We start from the raw sequence: 24,075 nt of genomic DNA on the forward strand, positions 1-24,075 counted from the left end.
ATGTTGTATTACACCTTAATCTAATCGACGTTCAATGGTTTCCTAGTTCAGGTCGTATAATAGTAGGAAATGTTAAAGTTGAGTAACTCGATGATTAGTCAAATTTGTCTCTTATAAATAATTCATTTATAAAAAACTTATTTATTAATTGAGAAAAAGGTTTCCTAAATTAGTTAGTCAAACTTAGACCCACTTCGGAGAGTGTTAAAAAATAATCCTACATAAATTAGTGACTATAAAGATCTTAAATTTATTAGTTGAAAAATAAATATCATAAATTAACTAATCATTTTGAGATAAACCACTTTATGTCGACTCAACAAATGATCAAACCCATAGCATTTCCACATATAGGAATTGGGCAGAAGAAGAGCCAAAAGGAAGGACAAACGCAGAGGGGCCCATTATACAGAAAAAGAAGCATGAAAGAGTCCGAATTCACCGATTAAGACATGCCGCTTTACAAGCACAGACAACGAAGATGGATCCAAAAAGTCAAGTGGGTCCTTTTAAGATGCCAAACTTGGCCGGCGAAGGCCGGCGCTGGTCCGGAGCTTCTTTTCTGTAACAAGGCAAGGCTACACGTAGGAAGGAAATGGGGACAGAAAAAGGACACGTCGTTGCCGCATCCTAGGCTTGGATGCGGGGGATCTAAGCATGATTCCCATCCCGTGAGCTGTTGAATATTCTTTGGTCAACATTTCAGGGATATACTTTGAAGGGACACCACGCACGTCGCTATACAACGAATCTTTCACCAATGTTCAATTACCAAATGGTCCCCGGGTGAAACTTAAAATATCGTTTCAATATATCCCGACGAAGAAAATGAGGCCTTGGTTCTGTCAGTTTTCGGTTGATGGTATTCACAAGCGGCAGAGCCGCATATACCTTATAAGCAAGCGGGCTAATAAAGAAGCAATTTCTGAACAAAGTAGACGAGCACGCTTCCATCGAATATCTTCCAAATTGAGGGATACTTTGGTCGTTTCACTTTTTTAATATTAAGAAATGAGAGAGACATTTAAGGATACGAATTCAATGAGCCAGCCAAGTCCACACCCAGATTCTCTCCAATTTTCAAGTATGAGTTGTTAGATCCCCTCAAAAGTCAATACCTTGGAAGAATCTCCATTCAGATTCAGCCCCCTCATCTCTTCACTTCTCCCTCCCACTGCTAATAATCTCCGCAAAGAGGACCCCCTCCGAGGTTGAGATCAAGAACAACAGGGAAAGGTGAAACTTCTTTTTTCTGCACTATTTGAATTTATGCATGTATTCCATAAAAACTTTGGAGTTTCTTAATAAAGCAGCATAAACTAGTTTTTTTCTATCTTTCTATTTCCAGTTAGCTTCCCTTCGGTTACAGACTGCTGTCACATGAACTAGACTTGGACTCTCTGTTTGCTTTCTATATATAGAGTTGCAGATTGGTGAAGAACCAAGTCAAGGATCCTATTTTGCAGTCTATACCTTTCTCTCTAGAAAAGGAAAAACAGTGTTTCAAGAGGAAAACTCCATCACAGAGGACTGGAAGATGGCTGGTAAACCACAAGCCTGAAAGCTTCTCCATCTCAGACAGAGAATACCCTCCATTTCAAAAACATACAGTGCCCCCGTCCAACCACAAAGGATATCCAAAAATGCAGGGGTTTGATGGTATGGATGAAAAAGACTCTAAGAAGTTTGCTCTTCCGGTTGATTCTGAACACAAGGCAACCGAGTTCCATTTGTTCTCCTTGGCAGTGCCTCACATGAGGGCCTTCCATTTATCATGGATTTCTTTCTTTGCATGCTTTGTCTCCACCTTTGCTGCACCGCCTCTTCTACCTATAATCCGTGACAACCTAAATCTTACTGCAACCGACATAGGCAATGCTGGCATCGCTTCAGTTTCAGGTGCAGTCTTTGCCAGAGTTGCAATGGGCACTGCATGCGACCTCTTGGGCCCGCGTCTAGCCGCGGCCTCTCTATCATTAATGACAGCCCCAGCAGTTTATTGTGCAGCTGTTGCCAATTCGGCAACATCTTTCCTCTTAGTTCGATTCTTCGCTGGCTTTTCCCTTGCCACTTTTGTTTCTACTCAATTTTGGATGAGTTCCATGTTCTCAGCTCCTGTAGTTGGCGCTGCCAACGGGGTAGCAGCTGGGTGGGGCAACCTTGGCGGTGGTGCTACCCAGCTTCTTATGCCACTCTTATACTCCCTTGTTTGCCATCTTGGTGCCACCCCATTTACTGCTTGGCGCATCTCCTTCTTCATCCCTGCAACCTTCCAAGTTCTAACAGCATTCTCCGTCCTGGCCTTTGGCCAAGACTTACCAGATGGAAACTACAAACAGTTGCAAAACACGGGGGATAAACCAAAAGATGATTTCTCAAAAGTTCTCTACCATGGTATCACAAATTACAGAGGATGGATCTTTGCATTGACCTATGGATACTGTTTTGGGGTGGAATTGACAATCGATAACATAATTGCAGAGTATTTCTTTGATAGGTTTAATCTCAAGCTCCACACAGCAGGATTAATTGCAGCAAGTTTTGGATTGGCAAATATAGTTTCTCGGCCTGCTGGGGGTTTCCTCTCTGATGAGATGGCGAAGAGGTTTGGGATGAGGGGAAGGCTGTGGAGCCTGTGGTTGGTGCAGAGCTTGGGAGGAGTTCTCTGTATATTGCTTGGCAGGGTAGGCTCTTTGGGAGCTTCGATTGGTGTGATGATTGGTTTCTCTATCTTTGTTCAAGCTGCATGTGGACTGACATTCGGGGTGGTTCCTTTTGTCTCAAGAAGGTGAATCTTTTGCTTTCCTCTGTTCCTTGATTTTAATCTATGTTCCTTATTTTTCTCTTTGCATTTGTAGTGGTAAACCATGTTTCATTGTGTTTTGTTTCTATACTTCTCATTCACAGTACATTAGATGGATGCCTGTTTCTCCTCCTTCAATTGATTCGGTTACAAATAGAAACAAAGAGGAGAAGCCTCTAGGGAAACTTGAACTAAAATGCTACTTCACCATCTTAGTGTAAAACCAAAGAGTGCTTTTTTAGTTTGAAGTTCTGACAATCGGATGCATCATCTTGCACCGGGCTCATTCAGCAGTACCCTCTTTGATGCAACACATTATGACATTCAAGAATTAGCTAAGAATTCCCCAAACACAAGTTTGCCCCATGATTTGTGTTTATGAAAGAAGGAGGCCTAACGTAAAGAGAGTTGACTTATATGTTTGTTAAAGTTGGGTTCAAGTCCAACTCCGAAAAGATAATCCAAAATTTGGAAGCCCAACAAAACATTCACCTTGGTTTGATACCATGTTAAAGTTGGGTCTAAATCCATCCTAAAATGATAAGAGGACTTTTTCCTAATTAACAAGTACTGAATATTTTGTAACTTCAACATATGTAGGATTATTCCCACTGTCCATGCTCAATTTTCTAAATATAAAGTTAAATTTTGTTACTACTTCCTGTTTGTTGCAATGTTACAACTTCCTTTTTCTTTTCTTTTTGGGAATGTTGATTACACAAGTGTGCTCTCTTTCCCCCTTGGTGAGTTGATAAGTGAATTTTTTTATAAAAAGAAGAAATTTGTAGTTTTCATTGAAAGCTCCAAATAGAAAAGCAACTATTGGATGGGTTGAAATAGAAAAAACGAATGCAAGTTTTAGTTTCCTGTTTTAGCTAAGAATCTTAAGTTTCTAAACTAAATGGTACTCTACAGGTTAGAAGTTACTTTCCTGTTTAAAATTTATTATGCAACAAGCTAAGAGTTATAGTTCAGTAAATTCTAGTTAGAATTTATTGTCTAGAATAGGTCAGCAAAGGAATTCCGGAATGGTGATTTATGTGCCTATAAAAGAGTTCGCATGTAAGAAGGAAGACACTTTCCTTCATTGAATGAAATTCTAGTTTTCTTAATTCCCTTTTGGGTGAAGTTAGTATTTTTCTTTTCTCTGTTTGCTATTTTTCATTGAGCTATAAAAATCCTACTGTCTATGCTAGAAATTTTACCTGTTAAATTTGAGTTCAGATTGCTGTTTTTTTTTTTTTTTCTTGTTTGCTGAAATCTATGCTATTCATACTCTAGAAGAAGCTTTCAACTTCATTACTCCTTGAATTCAAACCAAGTTCTGCATCATCCTCCCATTCGATTAAAACAGTGTCAACCCTCATTGTACTTCAGTTTCTTCTGTTACACCTTTAAAAGTACTTCGAAACAAACTCCCGCATACTTTCCAAAAGACGCTTCTTTTATCATTCTCACTTTTTCTTGACTGACAAAAGTTTATAATTTTTCAGGTCACTGGGAGTGATTTCTGGCATGACAGGAGGTGGAGGAAATGTGGGTGCAGTTATTACCCAGTTGATATTCTTCAAAGGCTCAAGATACTCCAAGGAAACCGGAATCACTCTCATGGGAATCATGATGCTAGCCTGTACCCTTCCAATATGGTTAATTTACTTTCCGCAATGGGGTGGAATGCTTTTCGGCCCATCCAAGAAAGAAAATGCCACAGAAGAAGGCTATTACCTGTCTGAATGGAATAGGAAAGAGAGAGAGAATGGACTGCATGTAGCAAGCTTGAAATTTGCAGATAACAGCAAGAATGAAAGAGGTAGAAGAGTGAACTCAGCCCCCACACCTCCTTCAGATGAAACACCACCTCATGTATGAGCAAAAGCAACTTCATAATGGGTTTGTCACCAAGACCTATAATTATTTAAGAACATCCTAGGAGTAAATTTCCCATTAGCTACTTTTTGCAGCTTAAATTTCTGTAATGAAAAAGTTGGTCAGGTTACTAGTTGTTGGAAGCTATGTAGTAGGAATGCTTTTGTAAATAGCTAAAGCATATGTTGCAATAAGGAAGTAATATATCTACTACTAATTTTATTCTTGAGCAACTGCTTTGTTCCTTGACTCAAAAGCAAAAATAGCAGCTTTAGTATTAGCTAATTATCAGAGATGAAGAAGATCTTGTATTATCTACAGAGTTTGTGCAGGGCAATCAAAGCCAAACTCCCAGAAACTCACATAGGAAAACTGAAAAATATAAGATCTGGGGAGAAAATAGAAGAGAAGAGGAGAAAAAGAGGTGGGAGAAGAGCAGCCTTGGAGAAAGTGACAGAAAAGCACGTTCTCCCTCTTTTTAATCAAGGTTCAAGAGATATTTTACAAAAAGACAAAAATGCCCCTCAATACTCAAAATTACATATCTCCTAAAATACATGTCTAATTTGAATGAAAATTGAACCATAGATAAAATAAGACACTATCTATATAACAACCATACTATATGCCCCTGGACTGGTAATTTAACACTCCCCCTCAAGTTGGAGAGTAGATATCAAACAATCCTAGCTTGTCACCAATGGATACATATTCACGTCATTTGAAGAGTTTACATAAGGAGTTATCACCTTCCCTAGCACAACTGAATCTCTAATGAAGTAGCAGTTAACATCTATATGTTTCGTTCTCTCATGGAATACAGGGTTGCTGGCAATTAAAATGGTTGTCTGGTTATCACAATTCATAACCATAGGGTTAGGTATTGTAAAACCAAATTCAAGAAAAACAGACTTAATCCACATAAGCTCACTAACTATGTGAGTTATTGCTCAATATTCAGCCTTTGCACTAGATCTAGCCACAACTATCTATTTCTTACATTTCCAACTTATCACGTTTCCTCCAACAAAACAACAATAGCCTGACGTAGAACGTCTATCCATCTTACACCCAGCATAATCGGCATCAGAATCCATTCTGATTATACAATAAACCTTTTCAAGGTGCACCCTCCAAGCACTTTAAAATACTCAGAGTAGCTTCTAAATGGACTTTATGAGGATTTTCCATGAACTAGCTCACAACTCCCACGACGAATGAGATATCCGGCCTGGTAACTGTAGCATAGATCAGTTTTCCTACTAACTATCGGTATTGAGTTTTATCATTGAGTGTAGGACATTGGGTGTCATGCAGATTATGATTAACTTCCATGAGGGTGTTTATGGGTTTAACACATAATAAACCATACTCTTGTAATATATCCAATATATATTTCCTCTGAGAAAGAACAATACATCGCTTGCTACGAGCAACTTCAAAGCCAAGGTAGTACTTGAGAAAGCCCAAATCATTTGAGTAGAAATGTGTGACCAGATATTGTTCATCCTTTGTAATACCATCAAGATCATCACCAAATAACACAATGTCATCTACACAGACAACTAAAACCACCATATCAATCTTCCTTTTAAGTAGGAACATGGAATGATTACAATGGCACCTATAGAACCCAAATTGTAGTACCATAGTACTAAAACTTTTTAAACCAGGCCCATGGACTCTATTTAAGTCCATAAATAACCTTCTACATCTTCCACACCTTTCCTGTTCCCCCCTGAGCAACATACCTAGGAGGTTGCTCCATATACACTTTCTCATGTTTATTTTTTAAAAAAAATATACACTTTCTCATGTCAATCACCATATAGAAAGGCATTCTTCACATCAAACTGAAAGAGAGATCAACCCTTATTAACAGCCATTGAGATTAAGATACGTACTAAAGTAAGTCGGGTCACAGTAGAGAATGTCTCAAAGACATCAACTCCAAAAGTTTGTGTATACCCCTTCGTCACTAGCCATGCTTTGCACCGTTCAATAGAGTCATCAACATTATATTTGATAGTATACACCCAATGACACCCCACAATAATTACTCCTGTAGGTGGATCACATAGATGCCTGATCCATGTTCCCCGAGACACCAAAGCATTCATCACATCATCCTTAGCTTGTTTTTATTCTGGAGAACACAAGGCTTCCTGTACTGACCAAGGTACATAGGAAGTAGACAATGACATAGCAAAGGACTTAAAGGATGAGGACAAAAAACAAGAGACACATATTTACCTTTCCGTAGACTAATGGGCAAGTCCAAATCAGAGACAACAAGATCTATAGGTAATGAGGAAGCTGGTGGATCATGAGAAGAAAGCTCAGTAGTGGTGACTGCTGAAGGCACTAAGCATTAGAATGACAATTGTAAACACGGGGAGGCAATCAAAAACTCACTGAAACTGGTACATCCAAAACTGCAATAGGAACAAGACTGTCTGAAGGAGACTTAGGCGAGACAGGAAGCTCAATAGAGGATGAAAAATATGGAGTATTGTTAAGGAATAGTCCCACATGGATTAGTGAGTACAAAGATCTTGAGTTTATTAGCTGGGAAAGAGGTTTCCTAAGTTGGTTAGTCATTTTGGGATGGGCCTTGGACCCAACTTTACATGGTATCAGAGCAGGTACTCATATGTGGGCCTACACCTAAACTATCCAGTTGTAGAGCCACAAAAGAGGGTCTACACCTAAACTATCTACTTGTAGAGCCACAAAAGAGGGGCTACACCTAAATTATCCACTTGTAGAGCCACAAAAGAGGGCCTACACCTAAATTGTCCACTTGTAGAGCCACAAAAACAGGGCCTACACGTGAGAGGGAGTGTTAAGGAATAGTTCTACATGGATTAGTGAATACAATGATCTTGAGTTTATTAGCTGGGAAAGAGGTTTCCTAAGTTGGCTAGTCATTTTGGGATGGGCTTTGGACCCAACTTTACAAGTATGTTCAAATAAGGTCACATTAGTTGACATATGTCCTTCGTCGAATAGGATCATAACATTTATACCCTGTTTGTTGACGAGAATACCCCAGAAAAACACATTTGATAGATTGAGGTGATAACTTATCAACAAAAGTTCCAAACATATGAACAAAACAAGTACAACAAAAAACATAAGGAACCACATCAAACAATTTATAATTTGGCTTTAAAACATGAAGAGAAACTTGACCATTCAAAACAAATGAGGGCATATGATTAAATAAGTAGCACGAAGCTAAAACTGCATCCCCCCAAAAGGATTTAGGAACATTCATATGTAGTAATAGAGTCCTTGTAACCTCAAGAAGATGTTTTTTTTTTACGTTTAGCCATCCCATTCTGTTGTGGTGTATAAGGGTAGGACGTTTGGTGGGTAATATCTTGAGAAACACAAAATACTAAAATTTATGATTAAGATAAGTCCAAACCATTGTCAGTACGAGGCACATGAACACAAACACCAAATTGATTCTTTATTTCATTGAAAAAATTGAGGAATACATCAAATATTTCAGACTTCTCCCGTAAGAGATACACCCAAGTTACTCTACTAAAATCATAAATAAACAATACAAAATACTTAAAACCAAATGGGCTAGGAATCCAACATGGATCCCATACATTAGAGTGAACTAACTCAAACAATTTGGTGTTTCAACTAGAACTAACTGGGAAACTGAAGTGACGATGTTTTTCCAGCTGACATGACTCGCAATCAAATGAAATATCGGCTGGAAAAAAAGGAAAAGACTGACGCAGCTTAACTGGTGATGGATGTCCCAAACGCAAATGCCAGAAGTAAGAAGAATCTACAGTAGTCTGTGTCACAACTCGAGAAACTGATACATCATTAGCATGTAGAACCCTCCCTTCTCATGTTTTGAACCAATAGTCCTTTTCATCTACAAGTCCTAGAAAACACAAAACATAGGATAAAAAGTTACTCAACAGTTTAAGGATTTAGTAATATGACTCACAGACAAGAGATTAATTGGAATTTTTTTTTAAATGATTAATTGGAAGCTTTGGTACAAATGAAACAGAATCTAAGGACATTTTTGGAGTAGCATGAACTATACCCTCCGCCTAAATGGGAGAGGTAGATCCATCAGCTAAAGTAAGTTGACGATATGAATGAGATGGATTAATGGACTGAAATAAGGAGGGCATACCTGACCTGTGTGTAGAGGCTCTTGAATCAATGATCCAAGAGGAGAAATGGGACATGTTCAATGTTGTCATACTTGTACTGGCCATCATGGCACTCGCTGAGAAAGGAGGAGTCTTAGTAGTCTGAGAAGCAGTAGATAGAGTAATCAGTTAACCTAGTTCTTGTACTAACTGCTGAATTTTCTCATAGGATCCAGTGCGTGAAAGAGAACATCCTTATCTGTGACTACATAGTTGAACCAGGTAGGCTTGCCAATTTTTTTCCCAGCATTTCTCAGAAATATGATTAGTTCTACCACAATGAACACATTTTCGATCCTCCCCATCATTCCAGTCACAACCACAGGTAGAGAAAGAGAGACCTCTACCTCTATTATTACCACCATGAAATTGATCATCAAGTTTACCAGTAGAAAACTGGATGTTAAAAGTAGCTGCTTCTAAGCAAGCTCCACTAGACTCATTCTTATTTACTGCACCTTCACCTCGAATAACTCTATTAAAAGCTTACTCAAGGGTGATCACATCCTCATTGGCCAACAACTGGGCTCAAATAGCATCATACTCAGGCCCCAAACCATCCAAAAATTGGGCTACTTGAATTTAATTTAATTTCTTACAAATGTCTTCAACATTTACAGTAAAAGGATGAAATGTACTAATCTCCTGTAGTGCTCCTCTCATCTTAGTGAAGTAATATGTCATTGATCTACCTCCACACTTCATATTAAAATATTTCAGATATAACTCATAGATCTTTGACAAATTACTTTCTTGAGATAAAAGTGAAGTCAAGGTAGCCCATTGCCTTAGCAGTACTGTAACTCAAAACCAGGTCACTAAATTTGGACTCCATCTTATCGACCAACCAGATCATTACTAAATTATCTTCTGCCATCTAGACTTCAATAATAGGCACATGAAGATGAAATACATCAAAACTGATCTAGAACAGTTAACATAATTTGATCTATTCAACCGGATCGTAGTTATTTGAATAGGCTGAGAGAATTTCATATCTGATCTCTCAGTAGTCCTCTGGACAACAATTTGTTACTAAATTCAGCCATTAAATATCACAAAACACCACAATTTAGTACACTAGAGCATCAATCAACCAAAGAGAAACACTTTCCCCAAAATTTCTATGCTTGAATAGTCAAATGGGGCCCGCACCGAAGTCAATTAGGGCAATTCAACACCCACCCAATTCATTCAATTTCCAAGCAATAGTGATCAAATTCAGCAATTTAGACCATAAATCGATAAAGAAATTACCTAATTGAAAGAAATCAGGATGATACATGCCATATTAATGATAATGCAAACATTAGGGTTAATGATGCAGGCAGATTTGAGGAATTTCTTCAAATTGGGATCATCAAACACCTCAAAATCCCAATAATCAATCAAATAGAAGCAATAGTCATTTGCCAAGAGGCTAAGATAGGCAAAAAATGGGAAAAATTAAAATTTTTACCCTACCAGTCCAGAAATCTGGGAAAATCCTTCAAGGAGATTACTGAAAATGGAGAAAAAGTTCACAAAATTAAAAGAAATCAGCCCAAGATGTGCGTTACTGCTCTGATAATGAAAAATATAAGATTTGGGGAGAAAATAGAGGAGAAAAGAGGTCTCGGAGAAGAGCAACCTTGCTACCTTGGAGAAAGTGCCAGAAAAAGCATGTCCTCACTCTTTTTAATTAGGGTTTAAGTGATATTTTACAAAAGGACAAAAATGCCTCTCAATACTCAAAATTACATCTCTCGTAAAATGCTTGTCTAAATTGAACCATAGATAAAATAAGGCATTCTCTATCTAACAGCCATACTATGAAAGAAATTTTGTAATGTGTAAAATGACCAAAATACCCCCAGATTGGTATTTTAACAAAAACTACTCCAAAGCCTTTTAGGCTACAAACCCTCTGCCTGTAAACAAAAATAAAAGTAAATCTAGAGGTAAATTAAACCTTACAATGTGGATTTCATAATTCATTTTTCTTCAGAAAATCTCTAATATACATGAAGGGAAGGAGAGAACCATTATTTTCTCCCTAAAAAGAAGCCATCATTCTGTTCTGCCTCCAGGCTTAGCCAACAAAAGTGTGGCACGGGCTGTTGAAGGTTTTCTTAGAGAAATTAGTGGAATTACAGTTTGTCACTTAAAAGACACAATGACCACACGCTTAGAGGATGGCAATCACAGGGGCCCAACCCTAGAAAGCACCTTTCCCAAGAGTTGGACAAGAATGATAATGAGATGCCCATCATATGTAATCACCTTCAACGTAAAGGAATAGATTTTCAAGGAAAAAAGAAAATTTCTCAATTATGATTAGCAAGATACTGATATTCAGGGGCAGTATATATCTTTCCATTAAACCATCCAGAAAATATTCACTCCTAATGACTTGGTGATTTTTTATAGTCTTGCAGATGAGTACTTGTGAAGAACCAGAAACCTTCAAACTTGGTCTGTAAATCTTACCAGTATCCAATAAGTCTTACTAGTTTACAAGAGGCTACAAAGGAGCCTGCAGGGCCTCTATGTCATAGAAAGCATTGTGCTTCACACAAGCCCACCGGCACTTGATGACCACAACCTCTGCAGCTGCTGCCATTCCTTTGCTTTGAAATAATTCCAGAGTGATGAAGCAAGGAACATGAGCCTATGGTTTACCAAACATTCAAACTCACGAGTCTAGTACCAAACACTCTCACCACTCTTGCTACTCTTGAGTCTGATACCCCTTTTGAGTCTGATACCAAAGAATCTTCCCACTCACAACAGAAGCAAAAGAGAGAAAGGAGTATGCACTTGCCCTAAGAACTCTATTTACAATTCTTACGTTCAAATGATACATTTACAAGGTTTTCAAGGCTTGGTCACAAATGAGAACCTCAACCAGTTGCACAGTCAGGGGTAGGAACAATAGCTAAGATTATGTAGATATCGCTGATCAAATGGCTTCAGACAGACACTAGAATTCTCTATAACTTGAAGGTTCCCTAAATTTTTCTGTACCCTTATACCATACACCAAGTCAATTGGGTATGTAAGCAACTCTAGAGTGAGCCATTTTGGACTTGCAGTCTTTTGCAGACTGTTAGTCTTGCTTATATACATCCAGAATTGGGTCACTATGGTACTAGTCTCTCCTTTCTTGGGATGAAATCTATCACATTACCGTATTGATATAGAGACCACAAAGGTTAAGTGTACATGCTATGTACAAGTCAATTGGCAACAAGGCCAACATTAAACATCAACCAGAAAGATGAAAACGAAACTCGTTGAAATCCAAACATTTTACCAGAAAAACAGATACTTAAAAAACAAAAACACAAAAAAATACAATGTACAAGTAAGTCCACTGTTGCTTGTAATATTCTGCAATATAAGGTTGTGATCTTCAAAGTTAACAAATTAAAAAAATAAATAAAAATAAATACAGAAGTGTGAATAATTCATATGAAATATTGGTGGGAGTAGTTTGCAGGAGTTTTATTTACCTAATGTTGGTAGGATTTCATTTCCTCCTTGAACCATGTGTATTTTCAAAATGGTTTCTCCATCTAAGGGGGGTAAGGTCTTCCATCCTGGCATTTCTTCACAAGAATCTTCCTTGAATTCCTTTTTTGAGTTGGCTTCCCAGAGGTTCATGATCTGCATGGTAACTTAAGTTGTCTAAGTTAACATCTTGACTCCTTTACCCTTTGGATCAAGAAAAATCATGATTTCATTGCATCCACCACAGATTTTTGTATCCTCTAACAGACCACTAAAATTTCACTGTATATATTAGAAGTCATTAAACTGCTTGATAGAAACAACATTCCAAGTCAAGTTACAGAGACCTTCCACAGGTTTTGAAATTCAACTAGTTTGGAACTAATTCAACTGTCTTTTAGGATGTATACAGAATGGCAGTGAGATGCCCTGATTAGCCCCTTTTTCCCATGCCATAGGCCCTAAAACTGCTAGATTGTGCTGAACCATGTCGTAACAAATATAAGTCAGAGAAACAGGAGAAATACAAGAACAGGGGAAGATACCACTTCTACCATTCTCATTGCAAAATGATCAGCAAGACCTTCAGCTATCCCTAACCGAAGACACTGATCTTCAACTAAAGAAGCACCTAATGTCCATCAAAACATTCCCCAGGCCAGACATTATTTCCATATCACCGAGACACAATGTATCATCAAGCAGATATGCCAAATTGGGCATTCTGAAACATGACTCTTCAGCATAATGCTGTGTTTTATAGAAGTTCCTCAAGTCCTCCCATGATCTTGAATAATCTTCACCTCTCACCAGAAGCTCCGTCAGATTAACTTTTGGATTCAAATTCAATGTACTGTAAATGGCAAAAAATCCAGATAATGCATGAAAGCATGAAACCATGTAGGAGGAAGTTGTTTGAATCAACAAATCTGTGCCTACAAAAAAATGCAGAGAATGTCAAATATATGATAATCCTAGAAAAAAAAGTAAAAACTAGAATTACAATAATATATTGAATCAGAAAAAACAAATGCCAGATTCATACAGTGCTTTGGTTTTAGCCATGAACTAAAACTATTATCGTTAATGTGTACTAGTGGAAGCTTAAAAATGTATGGTAGTGCACATTTCCTTCAAGTTTAGACTGGTCATAGAGGACTGAAGGTTGTCAAGTGATCGGCCTCAGAGAAGTTTCAAGTAAATTATTTTATCTCTTTTGCCTTTTTTTTCCTTTTTCTGAATATAGTAGAGCAAGAATGTGCAGCCTTCTTATTATTGATTAATGATTTCTTTACCTTAAAATTCAATGTGGGTGGCAAATATAAATCATACAGATTCACATGAACAATCCCACAAAATTAGATAATAAGTTACAGTTTCATCCTGTTGGATTTTAAGTTTGAGCAATAAGCCACCTAAGTGGCTAGTCATTTTAGGATGGAACCCAACTAAAATACTTCAGGTGGAACCTGACTGGAGATTCTTTCATGTAAATATCCTACAGGAAAGAAAATATCCATTATCACAATTATGGGCTGAGTTCGTGTTCTCATATTAAATAAGACTCATGTAGGCTGCCAACCTGACGCAACCCTTCATCACTAAGAGAACAGAAAAATCAGCCATAATTTATTAGAACAGGAATGGCAAAAAAGACTGCATCCGGGTGATCACCACAAGTTATTAGGCCATCAACTATGAACACCCAGACTGTTCATTTGAAAAGTTTACCTAGATTGTAACAAAGAATACATCCATACAGCTAGTAATCTCCTCCAAAAAGGGAGCACAACTTTCCAATATAATTTTCACTGTGGTAATTATTTGTGGAATGAATTTACGCACCCAAAATATATAAGCATGCTCGATATAGGCTTCAACCAACATAATTGAAACCATATAAACCAATTCGGTTTAAATATTTTACATCAAGCACAGTTAGATTTTGCATTAGGCACTGGTAGCCACACGTGTCTTCCTTTATCCTTCTTTATTTTCTATGACGTGGTTGTTCAGGTATGCAACATGAATAAAGATTTTATGGCTTTTTTTAACCAATCTGACCAGTTGGAAAAATCGCAACATGAATATCATCTACAAACTGTAAACCAATCTGAGCAGTTTGTATAGATTGCAGTGAGCCTTTGCAACTTCCTTGCATTCTTGGCAGTTTAGATCAACAACCAGATGGAACAAGTGGACTCATTATTCTATATGTTGACTGGTTCGATTTTGCAAGTCAGAGCCACAGTCTATAAAATGGCTGCCATAATAAGTATAATTTTGGTTAAACCCAGAATTGAGACAAGGATGTCTGAGTTCCAATGTGTCAGTTATTCTAACTCTGAGAGAGTTCTGTTTGCTCAAGATAAGAATTGATCTTTCAAATGCTGCATTATAACCTAATGCAGGCAGTGGATAAGCCAGAAGCCAATGTTTTACAGAACCAATTTTTGGTGTAAGGAAGTGTTTCTCATGCTCTTTTTTCCTTTACTTTCATAACCACCTGTAAAGAAGAACCACCCAAATCAAGAACCCCTAAAGTTGACTCAGTCCAAAAATGCTTAAAAGTCTTCATTTTGTAGTTCAGAGAAACCCAGCCATAGTAAGACTCTTCTTTCCCACTCAGCACCCTGATCCAGCTACTCTGACACTCTAAATGATGCCTTTCCAATATGGACTCCGCACAATGCAAAACCCAGTCTGTATCTTCAGCTAGCAACCTAAGTAAACCTGCTGTAGCTAAAACAAATGCAGGGGTTTTTGCACGTTCACCCAAAGGTAACTAGTGCTCTGCCCAAAGAAGAAGCGGCTCCAGTACAGAGCTTATCCAGGAAAATTTGCCAACAAATTTATCCAGACCTGGCTCTGTTTGCAGGCAGTGATACTGGCTATATCATGCTGAGGAGTTGCCCTGGAAGAAGAGACTGGATGTAACCGCAACATAGTGGGTAGAACCTGATGATTTGTGTTGTTTGTTAACCAGTAATACACACTTAATTGTGTGCCTGTGCTCCCACAGTCCAGAACAACAGGAAAATTGGAGGACTGAGTCATAGTGGAGACTCTATAAGGACCACTCGCAAGAAGGACAACGATCACCATAATCAGTACAACCAGAACAACGAAATAGATTCAGTCCACCTTACATAGGCGAGGATCCATGCATGAGAGTCCAATATTAGAGAAGGTTCTGGACTAAGTCGAAAGACCATAGACATGAATGCTCTGTTAAGCTATAGATTTTTACCTCCTCTTCAATTTGTAATTCAGTAACACCTTCCAAGCTTATGAAGTCCCTTCCCCAAGATCGAGTCCCTTCCAAATTGGACAAGAAACTCTAAAGAAGATATAAACGCCCACAAAGCAGGAGTTGATAAAGCGAACAAGGTTGTCCCATTTGGATAAACATTAACCATACAGTCTTACCATGCCAGCGTAAGAATTCCACACCCACCATAACACGTTTAGGGTCTCCATTAGCTACTTGTCGCCAGCGAGTACATGAAACCTGATACGAATAACCAAAAATAAAAAATATAAAAATATCATGTGCGGCTAAAAATGTATTTGCAAGTTCATGTTTTACATCAAATGCAACCCATGGCCACGTTAGCACCCTCTGCGAATGAGAAGAAAAATAAGCAAGATACTCTTGCAACCATTTCCACTGTGGCATCTTCTGGGAGAGAGAAAAGAAAAAATCCATCTGCAAGTTCATATTTTCACATTGAATGCAACCCATGCCATGTTAGCACCCTCTGAAAATGAAAGAAAAAATAAGCACGAGGAATATGAGGATACTCTATAAATTCAACTGAGGGGATACTGTCATAATTAATCTGGAAAGAGGGATTTTTCTCGCAAAGAGAGAGAGAGAGAGAGAGCTTTGGACTTATCGCATTTGAGGTGGAAAATAAATAAGAATGAACCCTTTTTTTTCGTTTGTGTGACTCAACGTTATAGTTCCTGAATAAGACGTACGTTTGTGTTAAATAAATAATAGAAAAATCAATTTGACTGAATCGGACCGGTTTGGTTACTCCGGCAAAGAGAATTTCTGTCAACGCATGACGGAGATCAATCTTTGCCCCTCTCCCCCTCCTTCCCTGCCGTCTGCGGTAGACGATTTTCCCCTATCTCAATGAAAACAGATTAATAATAGAATTTTATGAAAATGTAATTAGTAAAAAGGGGACTCATTCAACTATTGGCTTACTCTAAAAGTGGACTCCTTTAATTAATATATATATTAAAAAATATTTATATATTATATTAATTTTAATTTAAAGTATTAAATACTTAAAATGATTGAACGCAATGATAGTTTAAGAGAGTGAAGGACTAAACAATCGAGAACCTATAAAAACAATTATGATTTTATATAACATAAATTTAAATATTGATTATAATTAAAGAATAAAATTCATAATTATGTTATTTAATTCGAAAAATAAAATAACATAATTTATATTATGTAATACTTTAATTATTTAATTGTTAATTAATAAAAATTTGTTGTATTAAGTACTTGAAATATAAAATGCAATAATTTAATATTAGTTTAATATTTTAAATTTTAAAAATAAATTAGATACATGATTAAGATTTAAGATACCTATTTTATTTACTTAATATATTCAATGTGTGTAACATGAAGTTAAACTTTCATAATTATCTAATTACTATTTTAATTTATGAATTCAATAAATATGAAATTATATTATGTAAATAATATAGTCATTTAATTAAAATTATTTTTTATTAAATAAAATTTATTTATATAATTACTATTTTAATATTTACATAATAATTTTTCAGAATTACTTTGAAAAAACACAGGGGAAGATGAGAGGGTCTATCTCCCTCCAAATTGGAGGACCTCTCCTTTTCTCGTTGTCTTTGAGTCACACATAGGTGGGGAAGGGCCTACTTCCTTGTTGTTGCTTCCTTATAACCGAAATAAGGGCACAAGAGAAGAGATCCTTTATTTGCCCCAAGTTTCAGGCATGGCACTGTACTTTTCCCTCCCTTTCACCTTTTTCGCCGTCTCTTCTGTCCCACTTCGAAAATTGTTTCGGTTCTGCAAAGTCTTCTCTCAAAATCAGAGTATGCACACACAGATTCAGACGCACGAGGTACACCCGCGAACACCAAGTGAAGCCGTTTTTTAGTCGTATTTCTCGCTTATTGGTCTGTTTTTTTTAAGCTACGTTACTGCTGGTGTGATCCAGTCATGGTTCACGAGAGAATCTCTGCGATAAACGAAATACTTGCCGTGGGTCTAGATCATTATTTGTAATGTGAATAAGTTCATTCTTACTAGGCTCAGAGTTTCATTTGAATTAGTCCACGAGATTCTCATTGAGCGTCCGGTTGTGCATTGTCAACAAGTTTTACTCCACTAGAATACGGTTTCTGGACGTGTTGGAGCGTTTCTCCTTAGGGATATAGCATTTGGTCATTTAGGATTCTGGATGCTGGTCACCTCTATACTGAGTTTTCTGGTAAAAGGGAAATAGCATTTGGTCATTTGGGATTCTGGATGCCAGTTAGCTCTATACTGAGTTTTCTGGTCTTTTGCCACCATAACTAGATGTCTTTCGGGGTTTATGACTTCGTGAAGATTTGGACTATTTTTACCATCTGCTGCTGAACTATCAAACTTTAGTTCTGTGCTGAAGATGTTGTAATGTGTGGACTTCCATTCTTTTGTTACGGTTTAATGAGCAGGTTTTGTTGGGTAACGAACTGATTATTACAAACATAGTTTTATACGAATTAAAATTTCTAATGAAAGGAAATAAACCTGGATGTATGAAACAGGAATTCAATTAGGTTATATTGCTGATTCTTTACACGTCAGTGCATGATGAAAGCTTAAATCTACATCTCTCAGATTTTGTTGTTTTGAGTGGATTTCATTTGTTTGTTTCAGTGTAATGAGCAGGTTTTGTTGGGTAATGAACTGATTGATTACAAACATAGTTTTATGTGAATTAAAATTTCTATTGAACGGAAATAAACCAGGATGTATGAAACAGAAATTCAATTAGGTTATATTGCTGATTCAGTTACATGTCAGTGCATGACGGAAGCTTACATCTACATCTCTGAGAAGGCTAAGGTTGTCTATGTTAAGTTGTGGAACCTAATTAATGCCTTACGCTGAATTAGTCGCGATATATTGACTATTGTTTCATTTAGGATAGTTTGGGAATTTCACTCTTGTAATGCGGTTGCCCTAGCTTTCTCTTTAAATCGAGGGGCACCGCTATTAGGATTTTATGATCTTAATCCAAGGAGCATCTCAAGTTGCAACCTGAGAGGTTAGAGAGAAACACCTGTAAGTGTATGATTTCTCTTGTAAACTATTTTATCTTCATAGTGGATTACTACAGCAGTGGAAGACAGGACGTAGTCTCACCTTGAGGCGAACCTGTATAAATCTTGTTGTGTTTTTCCGTGCTTGTTATTCCTTTCTTCCGCGTTTATTGTTATTGCTCGCATTAGTTTGGAATTAGGACATCTAAGTCCTAACAATCTAGAGGGCTATTTCTACACATTTAGACAATTCTGTAATGTCTAAGATAGTAATAAGCATAATGATTTGAAGTTAAGGGATTAACTTAGTTGGATCTATACTATATCAGCTTATTTTGCAAATGATCGTTCTCCTTCTTGTCTCTTGCTTCCTGCTCATATTTGTTGCATATATCATACTTAGGCAGTCTTTTTGTGCTTTTTTTAAAAAATTTAAATTTTGATTATACATGTGGCCACTGAGCTAAATGCCCAAGCCATTATACATACATAGTCCTGAACCCTGAAGTTTTAACTATTTAAACATTTAGAGTATCTAATAATTCCTTTTGAAAGCTTAAGCTGGCATTTAACATTTTTCTCTTTCCTTTGTTTGTTTAGGTCTGTGGAGTGAATTTATGTGGCGATTGATCTTGAGATATTAGAGATATCTATTCATAAGAGTTGAAATACTAGTGACATTTGATTTGCGCACAAATCATAAAAAACTATTGAAATAAACCTGGCTCAAAGTTCTAGCGCAATTTGTCTCTCTCTATTGGAACGATGCAATACTACGAGAGATCTGAAACACTTACTTCCAAAATTGATCGTCGTTGGAATTTCCAAAGATCTTTTGGGCATGAGAAATCTTGTAGCATTCTGTTCAAATACAAGTTTAGGAAATTTACAATATGCTACACAGTTATTGAAGCATGTAGAGGAACCTAATCCCTTCATTTGGAACATTGTTATTAGAAGACATGCACATAGTTGTAACCCATGGGAAGCTGTGCTTTTGTACCATAGGATGCTACAAAACATGGTCTTGCCAGATAAGTTCACTTTCCCATTTGTCCTGAAAGCCTGTAGTCGTTTTGTTGGACTTAGAGAAGGGGAGCAAATCCATTGTCAGATACTTAAGAATCCACATCAAATGGACATGTTTGTGCAATGTTCTCTCATTTATATGTATGCAAAGTGTGGCATGGTTGAAGCTGCCTGTACATCATTCAATCTAATGCCTTTTAGGAATACTGTTTGTTGGAATACAATGATTGATGCATATATTAAAAATGGTGACATCCATGCTGCTTGTCATTTGTTTGAAAAAATGCCTCAACGAGACTTAGTGTCTTGGAACACTATGATTGATGGGCACACAAAATTTGGGCAAATTGAAATTGCACAGAAGTTATTTGATGAGATGCCCTTGAGGGATATCTTCTCATGGAATTGTATTATCAGTGGCTATGTTAAAGATGGAAAGATGAATGCTGCAAAGGATCTGTTTGACTGTATGCTCTCAAGAGATGTGGTTACTTGGACCACGATGGTTACTGGTTATGTAAAATGCGGTAAGATCAACTTTGCCCATCAGTTATTTGAAAAAATGCCCTTTAAGAGCTTGGTGACTTGGAATGCAATGATTGATGGATATGCCAAATGTGGTGATATTAAGGCTGCAGTTAAATTGTTCAATGCAATGCCACAGAGGAATTTGACCTCATGGAATATTATGCTTGATGCTTATGCAAAACATGGGGAGATGGGGACTGCACATGAACTGTTCAAACAAATGTGTTGTAAGGACATTTTCTCTTGGAATATTATGATTGATGGACATGTCAGATATGGGAATATAGAGGCTGCACACAAATTGTTTGGTGAAATGCCCTATAGGGATGTGGTGTCATGGAACTCATTGATTGCTGGTTACAGGCAAAATGGCCAATGCAAGAAGGCAATTGAACTGTTTCATGACATGCAAACAAAGCGAGTGGAACCTGACTGTGCCACACTAGCAATAGTTCTTCCTGCTATAGCCAATTTGGGCTTATTTGTGCAAGGTAGATGGATCCATGCTTATGTGGATAGGAGGAAGATTACTTTGAATGGTGCTATTGGGGTAGCCATCATAGATATGTACTCTAAGTGTGGTTATGTTGATATTGCTCTCAGGACATTTGATCGTATAACTGAAAAGAACATAGATCACTGGAACTCTATGATATCAGGACTTGCAATACATGGTCATGGCTACCAGGCTGTTTCTTTATTTGAGCAAATGCAACAGCGGACTATAAACCCTGACGATATAACTTTTATTGGGGTTTTAAGTGCATGCAGCCATGCTGGTCTCATCCATGAAGGTCGCCACTATTTCAGGCTCATGAGCAATAAATATGATATACACCCCAAAGTTCAGCATTATGGTTGTATGGTTGACCTTCTTAGTCGTGCTGGGTATTTAGAGGAGACATGGGAACTTGTAAAGAGTATGCCTATGAAAGCCAATGCTGTTGTTTGGAGAGCTCTTCTTGGTGCTTCTAGGAACCATGGTAACATTGAAATAGGCGAATATGCTGCCAAGCACCTAATTGACCTGGAGCCTTATGATACCAGCTCATATGTGCTTCTGTATAATATATATGTTGCTAAAGGACGATGGGATAGTGCTTTTGAAATCAGGAGGCTAATGAAAGAAAATTATGTGATAAAAGATCCTGGGTTTAGTTCTATTGAATTAAATGGAATGGTTCATGAATTCACCGCCGGGGATACCTCACATCCTGAAATTCTGGAGTCACATCTCCTTTTGATTGAAATGACTCAAGGTCTGGTATCAGCAAGTTAAGCACCAGTCATTACAAGCTCGCTGTTTGACACAGAGTCAGATGATGAAGAAGCAATTTTTTATAGTGTAGAAAATTTCTTTTCAGGTCCGACCATTTGCAAACAGGAAAATTAGGATCTCATTCATTGTGTTTTACTTTTTTTTCTCCTTGCTTGTTAAGTTGAGTCCGCATCCCCTGAAACGAAAAGAAGCAAGCCTCTGAAACGGCTTGCTTTGTTTTGTTGGGGGAAATGGGATCCATTCATATGGGGGTGGGTGGATCCCATTCCCCAACGCATCAGACCGAGGTGTTTCAGAGGCTTGCTTTTTGCTTGTTTCAGGGGATCTCAAGTCTGTAAAGTTGCTCTTTCAATAGGTGAGGCCCAACTGGTGGTGATCCTTTGACTGGACTTGTCAAGGTGAGGGCGTCCAAGTGCGTTGTTAGGAAGTATTGAGTTTTGCAAAACATTCTGGAAACTCTTTTGCTAGAACATCAATTATGGAGATTTGATCTATTGCACAGCTACTCAGTCTCAAAAAGTGAGATTTACTACAATAGGTTGATTAAGGTTAAGAATTGGTTCTCTCATTGTCTCAGAGTGCTTATTAATAGAAACACTTACCCTTGCAAAGAGACACATAATCCCTTGGAATGTTAGTAATTACTTCTTTAATAACATCATCTAATACGTGCATAGAGGATCCTAGAGCCACTTATATTGCAGTTTGCTTCAGCTGTCCATTAATTGGAACTGGGGAAAGTTCACGGCTAACAGAAAGGAAATTGACCTTGGTATTGTGGGGTAAGATGATGTGTTTTCACTTTATCCTGTTTATGTCCTTAATGTTACTTGGAAGGATGTGATGATATCAGTTTTTATATGGACGAAAAACCCAATGATATTTGATTACTATATGTGCAGACCCCCTGATAGTCTTGGATTAGAGTCCAGGGCCACCGTTACTTCTTGCAATGGGGTATGTTTCAATTTTCATTTAATTTGTTGGTTTGGTCATTATAGATGTCATATTTATGGTAAGAGTAGAATTGTTTGTGGTGAGTTATTCTAATGAATGTATCATACGTACAAATTGACATTGGTGTGTTGCAGATTCTTGTCTGCACTAGCAATCATGGGGTCATTCGTTATGACTTAGCCTATGATCCAATTAGCAGGTCAACTTCCTAATCCTAATGTAGAAATTGAAGACATTCCAAGCCTAAACAGATGTAGAACTTTTACCTACTGTATCTAATGTCTAAGCCTGTCAGATAAACAAGTAGGCCCTAGAAGTGGATCTGACTAAAGGAAACAAAAGTAGGGTTAAGTTGGACCCGGTGCCATCTTAAAATGACTGGCCAATTTAAGAGGTTTATTTCCCTACTTATGAGCCCAAGATATTCTACTCCTGAAGAGATTCGGTATTTTTTCAAATACTGACATTATAAAAAATCAAGTTCGTGTATGTGTGGCTCCTTACACTTTAATTTCTGTGACTGCGCAGCTTGTGTTGGAAGTAAAAGAGAGACTTGAGAAAGAACATCCAGATCTTCCTGTTGGTAAAAATGGAAGAAATGATCCTCTGGTTCCTGAAAGACCGGAAATTCCATGTGGAAGATGCCATAAGCAACTGACCAAAGCTATTGTATCCTTAACTGATATATGTGGTGATCGTGGTCCTATATTCCCCCTTTTCCAGACAGATATAGGTTATGTTTGTCAAACTTTATCATGTAGAATGTCTGTCAGATGAGAAGGAAAATATTTTGTTGCTCTTCCCTTCACATTTGTTAGAAATGGTATCAAGACTTCAGTGTATTAGAATTGGCAGATAAGTCTGTGATGATTGTAGCATCAATTGGAAAAGTGTATGTGCATGACTTTCCTGATGTGAATACCAGGCCTGTTCTGGTAGTTGTTTCATCCAAGCATTTCCCTCCTGTAAGTCTATAATTATACATGAATGGTGGAGAAAAACTAGAAATTTTATGAAGAGTAAAACTAGAAAATACAAAAGTGAGGCTTGGAATTTACTTTTGCTTCTTCAAATTGTCTGTTGGAAGCAACTATCTGAAAATGTTTTTCCATAGTTCTGTGCCCATATTCATAAGTCATATTCATAAGTCATTTCCATTGAATGGATGGATGGGAGGTTGTGCTAGAATATTTGAATAGTTCCTCGAGATGTTATTGAGTTTCTTCTTCTGGCATTGTGTAAGCTGATGTACCATTTTGCTGCAGAAGCAGGATCCTTTAGAGAGTCAGAAGCTGTGTCTTTCTGATTGAAAAGGCATTGTGTAGACTTCCCCCTAGAAAGGTGGATATACTAGGTATATTTGATCTTCAAGGATTCAAGACAGAGAATGGTGATATTGGCTTCTTAATGTTTATAATATATATATTTGTTGCGCTCCTTTTGGCTGTGGTAACGTGATTTGTTGTTCTAAACATTTATTTTTGTCTATTAAACAGTTTAGGCTTTCTTGTGCCTGGTTTCTTTATAGATCGATGTTTTCTATACATACTACCCAATCAGGTTGGGCCAGGTCTTATTTGTTGGTGCCCCTTTTCTGTTCC

The 24,075-nt window shown here is 37.4% G+C and overlaps 2 protein-coding genes and 1 long non-coding RNA gene across 5 annotated transcripts; 2 read left to right on the top strand and 1 right to left on the bottom strand.

The window, feature by feature from the left end:
• Nucleotides 1-1,147: 1,147 nt before the first annotated feature.
• Nucleotides 1,148-4,862, top strand: LOC137941137 (high affinity nitrate transporter 2.5). The gene is made up of 3 exons (XM_068786417.1): nt 1,148-1,236; nt 1,349-2,788; nt 4,297-4,862. The coding sequence occupies exons 2-3, from the start codon at nt 1,644-1,646 to the stop codon at nt 4,670-4,672; spliced, it is 1,521 nt and encodes a 506-aa protein (XP_068642518.1). The 5' UTR covers nt 1,148-1,236; nt 1,349-1,643; the 3' UTR covers nt 4,673-4,862.
• A 7,396-nt stretch (nt 4,863-12,258) lies between these two features.
• On the bottom strand, nt 12,259-16,454 carry LOC137941969 (uncharacterized). 3 transcript variants are annotated; one of them, XR_011110454.1, is made up of 3 exons: nt 15,787-16,454; nt 15,608-15,675; nt 12,259-13,292 (listed from the first exon to the last, which is right to left on the bottom strand). XR_011110454.1 is itself a non-coding variant. In XM_068787614.1 (3 exons), the coding sequence occupies exons 1-3, from the start codon at nt 16,100-16,102 to the stop codon at nt 12,973-12,975; spliced, it is 558 nt and encodes a 185-aa protein (XP_068643715.1). In that variant the 5' UTR covers nt 16,103-16,454; the 3' UTR covers nt 12,259-12,972. The 3 variants fall into 3 exon arrangements, 1 of the variants encoding a protein (XP_068643715.1); XR_011110453.1 differs by having other exon boundaries at nt 15,608-15,697; XM_068787614.1 differs by lacking the exon at nt 15,608-15,675 and having other exon boundaries at nt 15,787-15,868; nt 15,947-16,454.
• Nucleotides 16,455-17,323: 869 nt separating this feature from the next.
• Nucleotides 17,324-24,001, top strand: LOC137941647 (uncharacterized). Its single transcript, XR_011110424.1, has 2 exons — nt 17,324-17,495; nt 23,740-24,001. It is a non-coding gene; the product is annotated as an uncharacterized lncRNA (long non-coding RNA).
• The last annotated feature ends 74 nt before the right edge of the window (nt 24,002-24,075 follow it).

The sequence above is a fragment of the Aristolochia californica genome, unplaced genomic scaffold (assembly GCF_029961685.1).
Source record: "Aristolochia californica isolate CCGP_79_NKW_82.1479 unplaced genomic scaffold, dmAriCali1.0.hap1 SCAF_9, whole genome shotgun sequence".
Classification (NCBI taxonomy): domain Eukaryota; kingdom Viridiplantae; phylum Streptophyta; class Magnoliopsida; order Piperales; family Aristolochiaceae; genus Aristolochia; species Aristolochia californica.